Source organism: Mesoplodon mirus, assembly GCF_964341445.2.
Source record: "Mesoplodon mirus genome assembly, chromosome: 6".
Classification (NCBI taxonomy): domain Eukaryota; kingdom Metazoa; phylum Chordata; class Mammalia; order Artiodactyla; family Ziphiidae; genus Mesoplodon; species Mesoplodon mirus.
This window is the reverse complement of record NC_138982.1, coordinates 33,067,281-33,086,283: the sequence shown is the minus strand read 5'-3', so window position 1 is coordinate 33,086,283 and position 19,003 is coordinate 33,067,281. Positions and strand designations below refer to the sequence as shown.

General features: G+C 43.3%; 1 protein-coding gene across 2 annotated transcripts in view; it reads right to left on the bottom strand.

Moving 5' to 3' along the window:
• The window catches only part of LOC309806837 (kalirin-like), a gene marked incomplete at its 3' end in the record, with an annotated part of 110,921 nt that overhangs the window by 56,524 nt on the left and 35,394 nt on the right, over positions 1 to 19,003 (bottom strand). Inside the window, exons 2-3 of one of the 2 annotated variants that reach the window (XM_082625801.1) lie at positions 13,460 to 13,740; positions 11,968 to 12,072 (exon numbers count right to left, since the gene is read on the bottom strand). In XM_082625801.1, the coding sequence (XP_082481927.1) occupies positions 11,968 to 12,072; positions 13,460 to 13,740 (386 nt within the window). The remainder of the gene's footprint in view (positions 1 to 11,967; positions 12,073 to 13,459; positions 13,741 to 19,003) is intronic. The other variant, XM_082625800.1, reaches the window with a different exon arrangement.

The window sequence follows — 19,003 nt, the reverse complement described above, 5'->3', positions numbered from 1 at the left end:
AAATAAATAAAATAAATAAATTTTAAAAGAAAAGAAACAAGTTAAAGGGATTAATATGTTACTCTCGAAAGAGCTAAGGGTAAAGGATTCTAATCCTAGATCTGCCAGTCCCTGGATGATTTTAAGTGAGACAGATAAAATTGTTCCATGCTTCAGTTTTTCTCAGTTTTCAAGTTGGGTCTCTCCTTTCTACAGATTTTTAAGGAAAAGTCAGAGACTATAGGTGTACAAGCCCTTGAACAATTTAAAATGCTCTACAGTGGTGGGTTTCCCTCACTGCCCCCATGGATGGAAGTATTAACAATAAGGATGCTAAAAGATGGGGTCAATCTTAACATTTTTATAAGTGCTGTAGAAGAAAGAGCACGCAGCTTAGCATTTCATTATGCAAACTGGCAGAAAACATGTGGATAAACAATAAGACTGGAGACCAAGGTCAAGGTGGGCAAATGGAAAACAAATATGGGAGAGTAATCCAAACTATCCACACAAAACGACTGTCTACTACAGGCACTGCTGTAGGAAAAGGAAAGGCTTTACTTTAGCAGTCTTTGAAAACATCAGCCCTAAGGTTAGAGTCACAAAGATCAAGAAGTGCCCCCAAAGGTAGTAGGAACAAAAGGCTTCAGCATGGTCTTAAACAACCCACACTTGGAGTATCTGTCATAAACTCACTTAGCTGCTGTATTTCAACACAGGCTGAATAGAGGCAGGAAAAGTCCAGGTAAACAAAACAAAAAGTGAATGAGGTGACTAGTGGGCCATTATATGAGAACAGGTGGGGATTACTAGAATTGGAGGCTGAAAAACTTAAAGCTGAGATGTCAACCTTCTTTTCCCCCACTCCATCCCCAAATCAACGGCCTGTGCCAAGGGCCAAACATGAATGTGTTACCAACACTAGAAGCCAGCATTAAGAGGACAGGGTCTTCAAGCTTGAGAGAGAGAGTTTCTTTTAACTTGACATGAAGGTAGCTCACAGAACAAGTAATCAACCATGGAAGTTGTCATCCAGAGAAGCAGCCTAGGCTAAAAATATAGAAAGGTCAAGAAGAGTTTAGCTAAATTTATAGATTCAGGATCTGTAACCAGTTATTAAGGAAATGAGTGTTTGGTGCTGAGGTTTGACAAGCCACTGGACAGACAGGCTTTCCAATGACATGTGACATGTCCCCTGGTGCCACCACCAGAGACAGGCTCCCCAGACAGATGGACCCAGCTGGTGACTGATCCAATTACATGCCTTTTACTTCCCCTCCCACTGTCCCCACTGTCCTGTTCTAGTCTTTGTTCTGTAGCTTGTTGGCTGGCAGGGTGCTGGCTGCAAGGCATGGGAAACAGGCTTACATCTCTGCTACAAGGCCCTTCCATGGACCATCCATCTTGGCGTGGTCCACTCTCAACTCTTCTACAGAATGAAGGACATCTGAGGAGTCCAAAGTGTCACACAGGGAGATATGTTCCATCTCCTCTTGCCCGACCTGTTATATGAGCAAAGAAGCCCAAGTTATCTCTGGGGAAGGACTCTCTGGGATGGAGTTGAGGAAGGCAGAGGCAGTGAGAGAGGAAGAAGAGGGAAATATAGGGTTTGGCTAAGCTGTATGTTAGCTGTCTCAAATAATGGCATTGACTATAAATACTTATACTAATTCAAGAGTGATTCCTTCTGAGAACCTGGCTACCTGTGCTAGAGTTGGGATACGAGGTCCCAGCCAAGGGCAACTAGGGGTGATCTGCAATTGTCTGTGCTGCTCCTTGGGGGACATGGGAAGTGATGGCTGGTTGATGAGTGGTGGGCTGTGCTGCCCAGAGAGGACTTCTGCCCTGTCTGGTGCTCAGGGCCACAGTAGTCTCAGCAGACAAAGGAAAAGGTGTGCAAAGGAGGAAGCAACAAATGTTGCAAATGGGTGCTCCACATAGCTGGTGCCGTGTCAGGGAACAGAAGTGCAAATAGGATTCAAAAAAGAAGATTAAATATGGAGGAAGGCTATTGCCATAATAAAAATGAACACATTTCCTGTCAGCTCGATCTTGGACCACATACCCATAAAATGCCCTTCCTCTGGTCTCCTATACGCACCCTTTACCCACCCCCTGAACAGCATTTATTACACAGTGTTATGACTGATTTGTTTGTACTTAAGCAAATATTTATTGTGCTTCTACTATGTGCTGAATTTTTACAAAGTGCTGGAGAAATGAAGATGGATAAGACATGGTTCCCTGCCCACCAAAACCTAAGCTACAATGGGCATTCTTCTAGGTAAGAGGGGTACTATGGGGAGGATGAAAAAAAGGAGCAGGCAGCTCTATGATGGGATAGGGAGGGATGGGTAAGGCTTAATGGAAGAGACAATGCTTGAACTGAGTACTGAGAAATGGAAAGGATTTCACTGGATACACCAGTGGAAGGATGATCCAGGCAGGAGGAGCACTATGAGTAAAGGATCAAGTTGAGAAACTACACAGGGCAGCCTGGGAAGCTGAAGGCCACCTGGTATAGGTAGGATACAGAGTGTGAAGTAGGGGGAGAGGGGGATTAGCAAGTAACTGTGTGTTATGTCAGTTGGGGTGAGTGGGTACTAGGGAAAGAAGAAGTAGGGAGTGAAATAGACAATGCTGGAGAAGGATGCAGAGATCAGATCATCAGAAGCCTTGTGTGTAGCATATAATCTGCAAAAAACCCAAATCACTATGCTGAGCACCTGAAACTAACACAAGATTGTAAATCAACTATATTTCAATTAAAAAAAAAAAAGTAGAGACTTTACCTTCGAAGACCAATGATGGGAGAATTTTAAGCAGGAAAGTAACATGATTGGATTTAAGTTTTAGAAAGATCAGTCTTAATGCTTCTAAGAGCTTTTCATGACCTGGGAATATGTATCTGATATGACAGTAAAGGAAAACAGGACTTAAGTTTTATATATTCTATGATTAACTACATTATTTTAAAAATATCTAAATTTCAACACTGAGTATGTCTAGATGATGATATTATGAGATATAATTTGTGTTTAAACTCTTGTCATTTTCCAATTTTTCTTGAATGAGCATATAATGCTTTTATGACAGAAAAGAACTATTAAAAGTTTTTTTAAAACGGAAACATGAAAGAAAAGCAAGATTCCTCCAGAAGTCATGTGAAGAGATGTCAGGCTGAAATCAGGGAGGAAATGGTTGCAACAGTCCAGGCAGGAGAGGATTTTTGAGCATCAACCCTTGACTGTGAGCTCCATTAAGGAAGGTTCTGTGCTGGCAGGACTGGCACATAGTAGGACTCCAAGAATTTATTGAATGAAACTCAAAGAGTTTTATATGAAACTTTTATATGAAACCTCTCGGTCAAAGCTCATCTGATAAAACAACAGTCAGGGAGCTGATCCAGCACCACCTACCACAACCAACCCCTTAGCTGTCCCACCGTTTTACACAAATTATAAATTATACTAATTTATACAAATTAGTATGAAATCTCTTGACAAAAAGTATTAGATCTTAGTCATTCCCAGGCAACTTGGGGGTAAGGGTAGGGAAGATATTTCATAGTAGAAAAACTGAAATCTGGATTTTCCAGGCAAATGACATTACAGGTTTGTGACTTCGGGTTAAAATTTTTTGTTGGATATCTAAGCTATTCCATTTTAACAAGCTCAGGAATCTTTTCCACAGAGGGATGCCAGAGGAACTCAGTTCCTGAAAGCATACATCTACATATTGGATATGATAGGGGGTCATTATTTCCTCCCGTCTGGAAAATGAACTTCTGTTAACTCTACTTTACCTTTGACAGAGCAAGCTGATTCATCTAAAGGAGAGCAAAACACCCACACAAATGCAGCCTTGCCCTAGCCACGTTCTGTGGCCCACAGGTTGACCTAGGGAGGTGAATGCTATCAAAGTAGGAGAACCAGAGGGCAGGAAGTCTTGCTGAAGCAGGTAGGACTAATTCTCAGGATGCCAGGCTAGCAGGTAGACTGAACAAGACCTCAGTCCTGGCCAGTCCCTTCCCTAAAGATTTTCAGGATTTTCAGCCAAGGGTCTGCGAGTGCCATCCTGAGCCCAGTAAACTACTGTGATGTGCCACCTGAGGACCAGAGCTCAGGGAGGAGGCTTTCTTTTTAGGGGCCTAAACATTCATCTCAGGCAGGTGATGGAATCCTGGGCTGTTTAGAAACACACTAGATTCCCATACGGCCAGGAATCTCTTGCTTCTCAAACTTGAGGAATAAAGCCAAATTACATAGATTGCTAAGCTATTACCCTGCTACATTCACCCAACCAGGATCTACTGACTGACAAATACTGTGTCCCTGTGTTCAGGGTGTGACTACAGAAAATAAAGTATGACTGGTTCCCTTTCCCTGCTCTTCACAATGCAAAGAGCTAAGAGATAACATTTGTGGGATGCTCACTTATCAGTTTACAAAGTGCATTCACACCTGACTCAGTCTTCAACATAACTCTCTTGAGATAAGATTCAGGTGGACAGAATCATTGTTGATAAGTGAGATAAAAGAGAGGCCCAAGTAGATGAAGTAACTTGCCCAGGGCTACGCAATAAGTAGCAGAGGCAGGACTAACACCTAGGTCTTCTGATTCTTTATACACTCAGCACCACCGACGCCAGTCTCTATGTCTAGGAAAAACTTTATTAAAAATCACACGGGAAAGCAGGGGGAGCCTTAGTCCTGGCTTAGAGTTAAAGACAAAACCTTTAATACAAAACCCAGAAAAAGTATTTGAGCTCTCTTTGGGGGGAGGTGGGTGGGCATGTTCTCTTGGCAAACAAAAGCACTGATTAAAGACCAAGGCTGGCAGGTGAGACCTCAGAAGTATCCATTAATACCCAGAGGGACTCGCCAAAGGAGTTTCCAGGGGTCTTCGGGGTTTTATCTGCACTGCAGGTGAGTGGGGAACCGCTGTCCTGGTTGCCTAACAGCAGCTTTCCAGCAGGAGAGATCACAACTGCTGGAGGCCACAGCCTTGGCACAGTCATGGCCACGTGACCATACAGCACCAAGGGCAGCTTTGGGACTCGGGGACACAAGGGATCTTATGGCTTCTGGGTGGAGCCAGGGGGGCCAAATGGTTTCTTTTTTTTTTTTTTTTTTGCTGACAAAGCAAGAGACTTTATTGGAAAGGTGCACCCAGGCAGAGAGCAGCAGGGTAAGGGAACGCAGGAGAACTGCTCCGTCACGTGACTTGAAGTCTCAGGTTTTATGGTAATGGGATTAGTTTTCGGGTTGTTTCTGGCCAAGCATTTTGACTCAGGGTCCTTCCTGGAAATGATTTCTAACTACAGCATTTAGTGCCATCTCTTGAGCAACCAAAATAGAAATCAGAAAGAATCTAAGCCCTAGATATAAAAGTCCAAGTATGCCAGAGGCTCCTGTAATATTTCCAGATTCTGTAAATTGGGAAGGACCTTATTAGTTCTTATACTGAACTAATTTCCACCCACAGGTTCTGCCCTCTGGAGCAACCAAGAGTGAGACCAGCCCTTCTTTTCCACAGCAGTGCTCAATTATTAGAAGACAGTTCTCGTGTGTCTTCTCTCTCCTAACTTCTTCTCCCCATTCTTAACCCCAGTTTCTGCAACTCTCCATCAAATGACATGGACCACATGGTATTGGTTTCCTCCTCCAGGGAGGACCCTTCCACTGAGTTCAAGAGCATTTTAGAATGCCAAGTTCAGAACCCGATACATGACTCCACACAACTCATGACAGGCATGGTCTGAAGAGCTTTGAGTACAATGGGGCTATTACGCCCCTGGATCTGTACGTTGTACTTTCATTAACCCAGCCTATGACCACACTGGCTATTCTGGCAGCTGGAACACTCCTGTACTTACAGTCAAATAAAAACTCCAGAACTTTTACAGGCTCTAGATCTTATCCTCTTCTAAGCTAGAGAGCTCATGAGAAATAGGTATACCAGTCTCCAGGGTGAAGACGTAACTCCGTATTCTCAAACGCAGCTGAGGAAACAACCAACTACTGGTGCTCCGTCACTACACCACAGTGGGTACGTATTGAGATGGGAGGAAAGAGAAAGTAGAGGAAAGGAGAAAGGACTGAATTTTGGTTAGAAGATTCTGAGAAATCAGACTACTGCTCTTGCATTCCTTTCCATGACATACGCTTGGTTTTATATGTTTGGCCAAAGAAATCTCCATAATTCTGGGTTCACTGCAGGTCCTCAAGAAGTAGCGAGTGGTGGAAGAAAAAGTTAAAGCCCTTATTATGGTAAAATCACCACCGAAAGGCCATTCATCCAATAGCCATTTGTAAAGAGCCTGTTACAGGGCCCATCAGCTCCAGCGTTATCCTACACTCCCTCTACTCTGGGACATTTGCTCTAATGGGACTTCTCAACACCTGTACTCACATGTTTAACACCTGACCCATGGGTCACACAAACTAGAGGCCCATTGAGGTGCCCAACAGTAGCAGTAGGTGAGCAGTAGCAGGAGGAAAGTGGTAATCCAAAATATGAAAAATACAGACTTTTAGAAACAAGTGTTTACTGATGTAAACACTTCCCTGGGCTGGTCAGGGAAGCTCTTGTGGAGACATGAGATCTGAGTGGGACCTTGAGGGGCTGTTATACTTTAGACAAGCAAAACTAAGAAGGAGAACATTCTAGAGAATTGGGGTGGTTTGAACAGAAACTTGGGGGGAAGGAAAACCAAATGCATGTTTGGGGACAGTGAAGAAAATAATTTAGCTGGAGCCGAGTTCATCGCCCGGAATAATACATGGATGTTGGGAAGGTAAGTTGGAGAATAGGCTGCAGAACATTAGACTACTAGGTAAGTGTGGACTTTATGGGCCAGGGATTTCCAAACTTTGATTATATACTTCAATTAGTAAACACAATTTTGGTCATGCACTCCCCAAACATGTAATTTATTTATAAATTATATTTCTGTACTCCTGTATTACCCTTACGTACATAATAAAACATACACAAAACCATTTTAAAATGATGAGTTAAAGAGATTCTAATATTTTGTTCCAGCACCTCAAAAAACCATCTTGTGTACTTCGAGTCTCCCCCACATTGGAGACCATCGTCGTGTAGGCAAGAGGGAGACAGGGAGCCCTCATCGAGGAGGGAGCCAATCGTGGGAGCCAGAGGCCGGAGGCAGATGGTGGGGAGAAGGATTAAGCAGTGGCTACTCTGGACATGAGGTCAGGGCCCATGCTCAGGTGGTGAAAGAGAAAATGCAAAAAAAAGGGATGGTTTTTTTAAGGAAAAAAAATTTTAATGGTTATTTGCAGAATGAAGAGGGTATATGGGTCAGTGTGGAGAGGGATGGAGAGGTATGAGGAGTGGTCAGGGAGATGGGCTTCGAGAAGTCAACGCAGCGCCCATGAGAGCACTCAACTCCCTGCCGTGGGACAGGGAAAGATGGCAGGAAAAGGCACGACCTTCAGGAGTTTGACACTAGCACTAAAAATACCAGCTAACTTTTTTTTTTTAATTAGTGAGAAACATTAGAAAGAAAAGAGGACGGTCATATGTGTGAAATTTCATTGGTCCTCTATAAGCTAGGATATTTGAAAAGAGAGTTACTGTAATCAAAATTATGATCAGGCAGCTTTCCCTAGAAAGTATCCATCATTTTCAAGTGGAGAAGGGTTTAAATGGTGCTGATGGACAGGACTGCCCAACAGAAGTCTGGCAGAAGCACAGACATTTATCCTAATGAGAGCTGCAGGAAAAACCAGATGAGTGACATGGATGAGAGCAAAGGAAAGGAAAATGCTTCAGATTGTCATCCTGTAGTGATACACTCAAATGTAAAAATATGGGAGGAGAGGAACAGCCCTATTCAAATGAGCTATCCAAAAAGGAGCTCCTTCACCAGCATGATGCCAAAACCCTGAAAGAGCTCAGACTCATAACCCTTCCCTCTAATGGTCTGATTTGTCCAGGAGACAGTCACAAGCTAGACCAGTTTTCACTGACGTACGTTCATGATGGGGATATGCACCATCTCCCTTAATTTCTTGTGATGACGTGTCCACACACTTTTGCTCATTCCCCTTTTATCAGCAATCTCCTTTTGCAAGACTTTGCAAGCTAGAAGACTATCTGAGGTCCCCGAATAAAATTACCCAGTGCTTTCAAAGATCCAATCCATGTTCTGTGTCTCGGCAGCAAAGTTAGCTTCAGGGCTAACCAGATACACATCAGCCACTGTCCAGAGGCCATTGCCCCGTAGGCCAGTGGACCAGGCTTATAAGGAGGCTATGTTGTCTTGGATACTTTTCACCTGTCATCAATGTCACAATCCCAAAAGGACCTGTTAATTGCCCATGCTCATTCCCAAACAAAGCCAAAAAGGACTTTGGGGTGCAGCTTTTTAGAAACCATCACTAGCTGGAAACAATCCTACAGGAGGAATGCGGACAGGTGCAAAGGAGAACATGGCGGACAGAGGTCAGGCCCGGGTAGCCGCATGGAGGTGAAACACGCAGAACTGCCTCCAGGACCCGCACTTACCAGCTTGCTTTTGACCAACTGTTCTATTGCACTGACAAGGTCTGCAGCAGTAGGTACTTCAGTGGAAGCCTGCCGGGCTGCTAGCAAAGAGGAGGACTGCAAGACATTGAGCAGCAAAGGAAAAGCAGATTAGCGAGGAATGAGGAATAGCAATTAGGCAGCAACACAGCAAGTCCAAAGCTTCAGGCAGGCAAGGGAGGCAAAGCTCTCTGTTTAGAGGGAAGAGATGACAGAGGGAGATGGAGGTAGTGTGGGTGTGGGGCAGCGAAGCAGGGGTGGGACGAAGCTCTTTTTAGTCAGACCTCTTGAGGAGCTGAGGGGAGGGGTCACTGAGCTCCCAGGAGGCCAACAGGGAAGGGCTGCACCCACTGACAGCAAGGGGGGAGGGGGCAGACAGGATTCTGGCCCCTACAGGGCTGCCCACTGCTGTTCCAGGAAATGAGGGTCAATAAACCTAGCCTCGAGTGTGTCCAAAGAAGAGAAACTGTCCTTACTTTACTTAGATGTAGATCTTCAACACAGATTGTCACCATGTGTCAAGCAGAAATGCTAGGAGCAGGGCACTTGGAGACCAGAAACCGCCTCCCCATTCTCTCTCACACACACACACACACACACGCACGCACGCACTCCTCCACAAACACTGCTGTTTCTGGTAAGGCCCCCGAACTGAAACACTCGGGAAGTAATAAGGGGCTTTAGCAGGACTTGTGCTTCTCATGCTGGAGCAACCAGGCACTACCCTGTTCACAGTGAAAGGAGGCTCAAGCCCAGGGCCTTCCTCCTTCCCTCACACCAGCAATAAGGACTGGTCCATGGGACTGTTTGGTCAACGCTTTGGGCATTCCTGTTCACTGAGGGACAGTGTTTTGTTTTGTTTCTTTTTCTTCCTACTCCTACTTGAGAAGAAATTGGGAGAGAAACGGTTGACCCTGTGTAAGCTTTAACCCACCCCGTGCTTCAAAGCAGAGGACAATGGAGTTCCCAGGGCCCAGGACGCATGGGCACAGTGACCGTGGGAGTAGAAAGTTGGACATCCTGGCCAGGCTCTGGCTTCAAGTCTGTCCCTTAAGTTATGGGGAGGAATTTCTAAAAGGAAGCTTCTTGTTATCTAATCTACGACTTACTTTAGGTAAGTCTTTGCTTCTGAAATGGGCTAAAAAAAAATCAAATGAATGTAATTAAGAGAGAGCAAGACTCTTTTCCTCTCCTGGGGAAAGCAGGAAAAGAACTTAAATCTCTTTGGAAATCCAAGTTATCTACTTTCTGATCTAGTAATCCTACCTCTGGGAACTTATTCCAAGGACAGAAGTCAAAAGAACAAATGCTGTATGTACCAAGTGATCTGTAGCAGTATTACCCAGAGTAGCAAAAATTGGAAACAATCCAGGATATCCCCAAACAGGCTGGTCAAGCAAATTACAATACATCACATAAGTGAAATACTCCTCAGTTATTAAAATTATAGTTATGAAGGTAAAATTAATAAGATTTTAGGAAATATTAAACATCATTAATATTTAATTTATAAATATTAAAAATATAAAACAATGAACACATCATATGCCTAGTATAATTATAAAAATAAAACATACATGCATATGAACAAATAGAAGGAAACAGAATTAAAGTAATTGCACAACACTAGAATGGGTGAACTTTTAGAAATTCCTTTTACACCACTGTAAAAATTATTTTAATGAATCCCAACTCTATTTGCTAGAAATTCTGAAGCTCATCCCACTCCAAAATATTCCAGAAAAACAGATGTTCAGAAACCAAACAGCAGGACTGAGGAGGTTCGTGTGTCTAAAAAGGCGCTCATGCCACCTGCCCAAATCCTGGCTAAGAAAAGGGCTACACAAATGTCTGGGGGTAAGTCCGCATTCTCAGTTAAAAATTATCCAGGAACAACATAACATCCTTTCCCCAAAACAAACCGTGCTTGAGGGACGTCGAGGGGGAGGGTTCGTGACCTCTTCTTATCTTATGTAAGCTGGCACTTCCATGAGAAGGGCGGTGTGGGACGGCAGATAATGTGACCTGAGTGCCCTGTTCCCCACACACACTATCACTGTTTCTAGAACATTTTACAATAGGCCTCTGGGAACACAGCAGGTTGGTTCTCGTTCCCACCTCAAGGCGAAGCACAGGCATTTCTGCCTCTGGGGATCCAGGATGGGCATCATGCCATGCTTCCTCTACTTCTCTTCCCAACAGTCCAGAGACAGAGCCTTAGGAGGGGCCGTAACTGGGTGAATCACAGAGGGGGCAGCGACCACATCTTAGTCATGGACCTGTTCCTGGAAAATGTCCCTCTAGCTTAGCCCAGAGGAAGACCTCAACTAATGTCTGGGGGCCACCGATCCAAAATGCAAAGCAGACAGAATCCAAACAAGACCTGGGATATCACCAGAAACACTGAAGCAACTGCATCAGTACTTCCTGAACTGTATCCTGGGTGGCGTTGGGAAGGTTTGCTCCCTGCCCGTGCATGCTGGGCCCACCACCTCGGAAGGGGCTGCTGACTGCAGGGCAGAGCACTGGAGAGCACGAGGAGGCCCCGGGGGGACGGCTAACCACCAGCAGCAGCACCATAAAACGACACTCCGGAAAGCAAATGGGAAGGACAATCAAAAACTGAAACCACCACCTCAGCCTCCAGAGTCCTCCAGTACAGCGACGCTGAGAGAAGCAAGAGACACACAATGAAGTGACAGCATAGTTAGGAAGGCCAGTGACGGAGCACACAGTGAAAGCAGGGACCTACCCGAGCCTCAGCTCAGCACCAGGAAGCACATTCAACCTGAGCCTCGGATCCAGAACCATCGGGATGATGACCCTGCGCTCAGAGGCTGGTGGACATTCACATTTCAGACACCAGAGAGTCTCTGCAGGCCAGTGAGCCAGAGAATTTTGCAAATCAAAGAACTGACGCAACCTGGCATGTTAGGTTTGTCCAACTTTGACAAAACCTCCCCTTAGCAGCATCTCCATCCCTCATGCTTTGTTTGCACTGGGCTTGACTGGAAGTTACCATGATTTGGATTTTAGAGTTGAGGATGAGGAAAACAATCAACTAAAACAGCAGTTGAACATCAAAATGATCATGACCTAGAACCCCCTTGGATTCTTCTTCAAGACAATAGTTCTTTTCAGGATCTGCTGCTTCCAAAGACAGAGCCATTACCCTTCATCAACAGGACGAGATACCAGGCAGATTTCCGCTTTGAGTATTTTACACCCACCCCTGTAACTGCCCAGAATGAAGTCAGACCTCCAGGGTTGGGGGAGGGGACCCCTCCCTGACACAGATGGAATCTACAGCACCTCGGATTCATGCGGCATAAGAGATAACAAGGGAGAGAGAGTGTTACTACCCCTGACACACACACAGAACGAAATCACGTGTTTTACACATGGCTCTTCCAAGTGAGAAAGAAGTCCTACCATCTCGTCCTGCGTGGGATCGTTGTCAAAGATCTTCATAGGCGGAGGGAGGGGTGTGTGTGACTCTTCATCTGGCTCATCTTCACCCCAACCTTTCTTGCTCTTCTAGAACAAAAGAGCAGCATTAGCCACTGTTTCCTATAGTTAAAGAAGCCAATTGGTTCAGGACTTGGGATTTTTAGAAAAGAAACATATAAGATACCCTCCTCTCTCAACACACTCCTATTTTTTTCAGTTTCAGGGTCCTCCTGTGTGGAATGGGCACACCTGCTTATCTCAAAAGGACAATGAGGTCCAAATGATGGAAAACACACACACACACACACACACACACACACACGAAAAACATCTACTTTATCGATTTGCCAGGAAGAGCGAAAGTTGAGAGAGTGGTTGGAGAGAAACTAACTTTTAAGTTTATGAAGGACTCAAACCACAATCTAAATATCACCAGGCTCTACTGCCATTCAGAGGGAGAAAAGGCAGACAGCATAAAACTACAAAGAGAGTCTGGTTTCACATCAGGAAGAATTTCTTAGCCATGTCAGTGACTAGAGTAGATTAGTTTGCCAGATAAAAGAATTATCTCATTCCCCAACCAAATACCCACTATATTTTGATCACAGAATCCCAGTTTTGGAAGGGATATAAGAGGTCGTTGCCCAGTCTGACCTCTCAGCCAACACTGGTCTCTCCAACTGTTAGGTGAGGTCATACAGTCTCCCAAACCTTTTCAGTATGGGTGTTCATTTGTTTTCATGAAGCCCCATTTCATCACTGGTTGAGCCTCCATTAAAGGCTGCAACCTTGGCTACTGTAAACCTTCACCTGTTAATCATAATTCTCCCTTCTGGAGCAACCAGGAGTTGTCTACTGCATTTTATAAATGCCACTGCTCAACATACTCGAAGACAGCCAGAATCTCCCAAGATAGTCTTCTGTTTTCCAGGCCTAGCAGGTTTAATGCGGTCTTTAGTAGAGGCTGGGGACTTGGTGACCAGCTGGCTCCCCATGGGCCCAGACACGCACCTCCAAATCTGGCAAAATGGTGTCTGTCTGCTGGATAATCTAGGTGCCAGTCTCTAAACCAGTCACAAATCAAACTGGCAATGTCTTTTTTTTTTTTTCCTAGTGTTTTTAATTTTTTTTTAAATTGAACTAAACAGATTCATAGACACAGAGAACAGACTTGTGGTTGCCAAGGGGAGGAGGGGAGAGAGAAGGATGGACTGGGAGTTTGGGGTTGGTAGATACAAACTATTACATTTAGAATGGATAAACAACAAGGTCCTACTGTATAGCACAGGGAACTATATTCAGACTGGCAATGTCTTGAGAATACAAAGATCACCTAGGCCCAAGAAGACCAACTACTGGGAACTAGAGTCTGGCTAGTTTATAAACCCCGGGGAAGGATGCCTCTCGAGGCTCCAGGAAGGAGGTACATCAGAAACCCCTCCCGATGGAAGGCTCCGGGGCTTCAAGTAAGTACCTCGTCAGCGCTGTCTCCCTGAGGGGTCGTCTCATCCCCAGGCTTGGGAGATCCCAGGTCGAAGCTCTTCCGACCATCTCGTACTTTCTTCTGCTTCTTGATGTTTCCGTCTGCCTTCCCACTGTTGAGCCGCCGCACGGGACTCGTCAGCCACTTCTTCAGAGTGTTGGTGGAGCGCTTGGGCCCAGGGGAACTGTGGATGGAGTTCAGGGAGGGCTGGGCCTGCAGGTTGGCCACCGACTCGGACTTGCCTCCGTTCTCACTTGAATGAGAGTACGCATCTGAGGAAAGAGAATAGACAGACATGGCCGTGTCAGGGGCAGTTAAGGCAGGCTGCCAGCCTGGGAGAAAGACAGCTCCAACCCCAGGAAACTAGGGCATCAGGCAGAATGTCAAGGCCAGCTGCAGAGCCTGGTCAAGGAAACCCTGTCTCGAGGGTAATAGCTGACACTCACTCAATCCACAGGTGCTGTGGATACAGGAGTAGACAGAAGACAAAGACTCCTGCAAAAACAAGATTCTAAGCAAGAACCATCAACCAATAACAATGTCATAGAGCACCTATGAGTATTATAAAGTTGTATAAGACACAGATTTTATTTTCATAGATGCCTTATCTAGCTACACACACACACACACACACACACACACACACGCAAAGAGGGAAAGAGAAGAGCCAAAGAGCAAGACAGAGCACACAAAATAAAGATAAATGCACAAAGCCGTATGTGGTTAATTGCCAAAGGGCTGGCGTGGACTCTAGACCATAAGGAAGCAGAGCTGAGAGGAGGGACTGGTCTGAAAAGCTTTAACGGAAGAGATGTGTCTGAGTAGAAGGGAAGGGAGAAGGAATTCCAAAAACGGGAGATGGCAGGAACAAAAGCACAGAGGCAGGAAAATGGAAAAACAAGTTAACACAGCCCTTAAGCAGACGCTTTCAATGAAATAAAGATGAACAGAGAAGGAGAAACTGGACAGAAAGAAGAGTGAAAACATTTAACAGTAAACTAGAGGAGTATGAACTTTACTGTGAGACGCTAACGGGAAAGGGGGCAAAAAGGGCTTTTGTTTGCTTGTTTGTTTTTTAATTAATCTGGTAACTATAGACAACATAGCCCTGGGAAGAGGGATTGGAATCCAGAAGCCCACGCTAGGAGGACACGGGGAGGACAAAGGAATGATTGTGAGGCATTTCAAAGCAAGAAGTGATACAGTTAGTATCTGGATGACACATCACAGGTGAGTTGTCTCTCTTATGCTGCTTCTTCTCATTGCCAAAGAGGTCTTGGGAGAATACTTGACCAGCTTCACCTCAACCCCTGATGGGCCCTCTGGCCCTGGTACCAGTTTGCATACTGGTAGTTAAACCAAACACATGACTAGGTATTTATAAAAAGTACTGCCGTGGCTTTTTACACCCACTTGTCTCAAAGACGAATCATCTTTTCCTATACAATAATGACTTTATCCTAGACCGAGACTAGAGGTCTAACCGGGCCTTGGAGGCCCGACGGCCTAGACCTGTCCAATACATTAGAAACCAAATCTTAAAATAAAGAGAATAAATATTTTTGCCAGTAAAGAGCTGCCTCCAGCTTCTATAACCGGCTGATCTCACAGGCACCAAGCTCAGGCTCCTGACCCTGTGGGAACTTTCTTAGATATGGTTAGAGTTCTGTGCATACTTTAGAAAACAAGAACAGAATATCTGCATGTAGAAGCATTAAAAATTGAGCTTCTAAAGCCCCCTGGTATGAAGGATAGCTCTTAGGGTTGCTCAGCTCAGGGAATATTTAGGGATCGACTGACTTGGTTAACATCCCTTTAAGGACAAAGCTGTAATCTTACCTCAGAGAATTCTGTGCTGGCGGTGGTCTTGGGTGTGTTGACATTACTTCTGAAGTGTTTGGTATATGGGTCAAACTCCTGTTCTCAGAAGCCTGGGTGACAAACATCTCAGCAGCACCACCGCAGCACTAGTAGAGGGACCTGGGCCTCTTATCTCTCTGCTGATAAACCGCAGAGGCTTTTCATTCACCAGGCCCCTCTGATGCCACAAGTCTCTGTTAAATCCAAGTCTTCAAAACTTAGATATATCAGCATATGTTGTGTCAGCAGAGCTAGAGGCCCAGCCACATTAACTGTGCCTTGTGTTACTAAGCAAGACGGATGACTGCCTAAGTTTTCTGTTCCACGACAAACCACAGCCTGGCTTTGAGATTCACGAATGCAAATTTTGACTGACCATTCTGCTCCTCTCTCTATCATCTGATTCTGCTTTGGTGCATTCTGTACAAACTAATGGCAAGTGTACAGATTATAAAGTACAAATGAAAAATCAAGAGTATTCTCAATTTTGTTTCAAGTTTATTCTGTGTAAACCATCAGGGCCATTCAACCACAGCCCACATAAAAGAGAACTGAAGAGTTGGAAGCAATCTCTAACGTGTCATCTAGTTAGGGTCCCGTATTGAGACGGGACTATTTCTAAATCACTTTGAATGCATGGTTACAAAAAGATGTGGCATCATTTGGTCTAGAAAATGTGTACTTAGTTTATTGCTACTTCAAAGAATAATTGCCATGTGATGCTCATCCCATCTTTGGAAGAGGGCTGCAATGAGCTGTTTGAGAATTTATTCTAGCACCTTTCTGGGCACAACAGTTAACTGACTGATTTGTAACAACTACAACAGTCATACTGTTATCTCATCAAATCTTTCCAAGCTGAGACAGGTACTAAGTATGAGTATCGTCTTAGGAAACCGAGGGTCATCATTAGTGTGGCAGAGAGGCAAAAGTTAAACCCAGATCTGACTCCACTGCACATATATCTAATCTTATTCCCACATCTGTGTCTACTCCAGAAATTCTGTTAGCCTCTATAATTATTGTAAAAAAGAACATCAAGTTGTTAGTCTATGTGACATTTCATATAGACATTTATATATAATTTATATGTTATTAAATTTCAATGCTGAAAACAATCTCAGTCTCACTAATTTTACAGATAAGGCAATGAAAGCTTGTATATGGGAAATCCATGGTCACAGATTACTTAGTCATAAAGCTAGGACCAGAATCCAGGCACCTCTACATCTCTCCAGGGTTCCGAACCAATGCTTCCTCTTCAGCCCTGAGGCATTAAAAACTGCCCATGAGATTGGTATCTGGTTTTACATCACTGGGAAGACAAATGTGTCCTTGGACACTGCAGGAATAAAGTTCCCTGGTATGTCCAACTTGCTTCTTAGATCAGAAAAAATAATATTCTGAGGCTGATTTTACTACGAGATATTTTTATTTTTTTCATTTTGTTTTGGCTGCACCACTCAGCATGTGGGATCTTTGTTCCCCGACCAGGGATCGAACCCTCACCCTCTGCAGTGGAAGCATGGAGTCTTAACGACTGGACTGCTGGGGAAGTCCCACTATGAGATATTTTTTAAATAGAAAAAAATATAGAAAAAATTTAATATCCAAATACCCACCACCTAGATATGATAAGTGTAGACATTTTTGCCATATTTGCTTCAGTTTTTTAAAAATCTTTCTTTTAACTGAACTATAGTTGATTTACAAAGTTGTATTGGTTTCCGATGTACAGCAAAGTGATTCAGTTATACATACATATGTGTGTATATTTACATATATATATTCTTTTTCAGATTCTTTGCCATTATAGGTTATTATAAGATATTGAATACAGTTCCCCGTGCTACACAGGTCCTTGTTTATCTAATTGATATACAGTAGAGCGTATATGTTAATCCCAAACTCCCAATTTATCCTCCCCCATCACTTTCCCCTTTCGTAATCATAAGTTTGTTTTCTATGTCTGTGAGTCTGTTTCTGTTTTATAAATAAGTTCATTTGTATCATATTTTTTTAGATTCCACATATAAGTGATATCCTATGATACTTGTCTTTCTCTGTCTGACTTACTTCACTTAATATGATAATCTCTAGGTCCATCCATGTTGCTGCAAATGGCACTGTCATTCTTTTTTATGGCTGAGTAATATTCCATTGTGTGTGTGTACACACACACACACACACTCCACATCTTCTTTATCCATTCATCTGTCAATGGATATTTAGGTTGCTTCCATGTCTTGGCTATTGTAAATAGTGCTGCTATGAACACTGGGGTGCATGTATCTTTTCAAATTAGAGTTTTCTCTGGATATCTGCCCAGGAGAGAGATCACTGGATCATATGATAATTCTATTTTTAGTTTTTAAAGGGATCTCCATATTGTTCTCCATAGTGGCTGCACTAATGTACATTTGCACCAACAGTGTAGGAGGGTTCCTTTTTCTCCACATCTTCTGCAGAATTAGTTATTTGTAGACTTTTTCATGATGGCCATTCTGACCAGTGTGAGGTGATACCTCACTGTAGTTTTAATTTGCCTTTCTCTAATGATTAGCAATATTGAACACCTTTTCATGTGCCTGTTGTCCAACTGTATGTCTTTGGAGAAATGTCGATTTAGGTCTTCTCGCCATTTTTTGACTGGGTTGTTTGGTTTTTTGATATTAAACTGTATAAGCTATTTGTATATTTTGGAAATTAATCCCTTGTTGGTAGCATCGTTCACAGTATTTTCTCCCAGTCCGTGGTTGTCCTTTAACTTTGTTTATGATTTCCTTTGCTGTGCAAAAGCTTTTACATTTAATTAGGTTCCATTTGTTTATTTTTGCTTTTGTTTCTGTTATTCTAGGGGAGAGATCCAAAAAAATATTGCTGTGATTTATGTCAGAGAGTATTCTGCGCCTATGTTTTTCTCTAGGAGTTTTATAGTATCCAGTCTTATGTTTAGGTCTTTAATACATTTTGAGTTTATTTTTGTACACGGTGTTAGAGAATGTTCTAATTTTGTTCTTTTACATGTAGCTGTCCAGTTTTTCCAGCACCACTTATTGAAGAGACTGTCTTTTTCCATTGTATATTCTTGCCTTTGTTGTAGATTAATTGACCATAAGTGCATGGGTTTATTTATGGGCTTTCTATCCTGTTCCAGAAAAGGTTCTTGATAAAATTCAACATCCCTTTATGATAAAACTCTCTCCAGAAAGTGGGCATAGAGGGAACATACCTCAACATAATAAAGGCCATATATGACAAACCCACAGCCAACAACACACTCAACAGTAAAAAGCTGAAAGCATTTCCTCTAAGATCAGGAACAAGATAAGGATGCCCATTTTCACCACTTTTATTCAACATAGTTTTGGACGTGCTAGCCACAGCAATCGAGAAGAAAAAGAAATAAAAGGAATCCAAATTGGAAATGACATGATGCTTATATATAGACAATGCTAAAGACACTACCAGAAAACTGCTAGAGCTCATCAATGAATTCAGTAAAGTTGTAGGATACGAAATTAATATACAGAAATCTGTTGCATTTCTATACACTAATAGCGAAATATCAGAAAGAGAAATTAAGGAAACAATTCCATTTATCATTGCATCAAAAAGAATAAAATAAATGCCTAGGAATCAACCTACCTAAGGAGGCAAAAGACCTGTACTCTG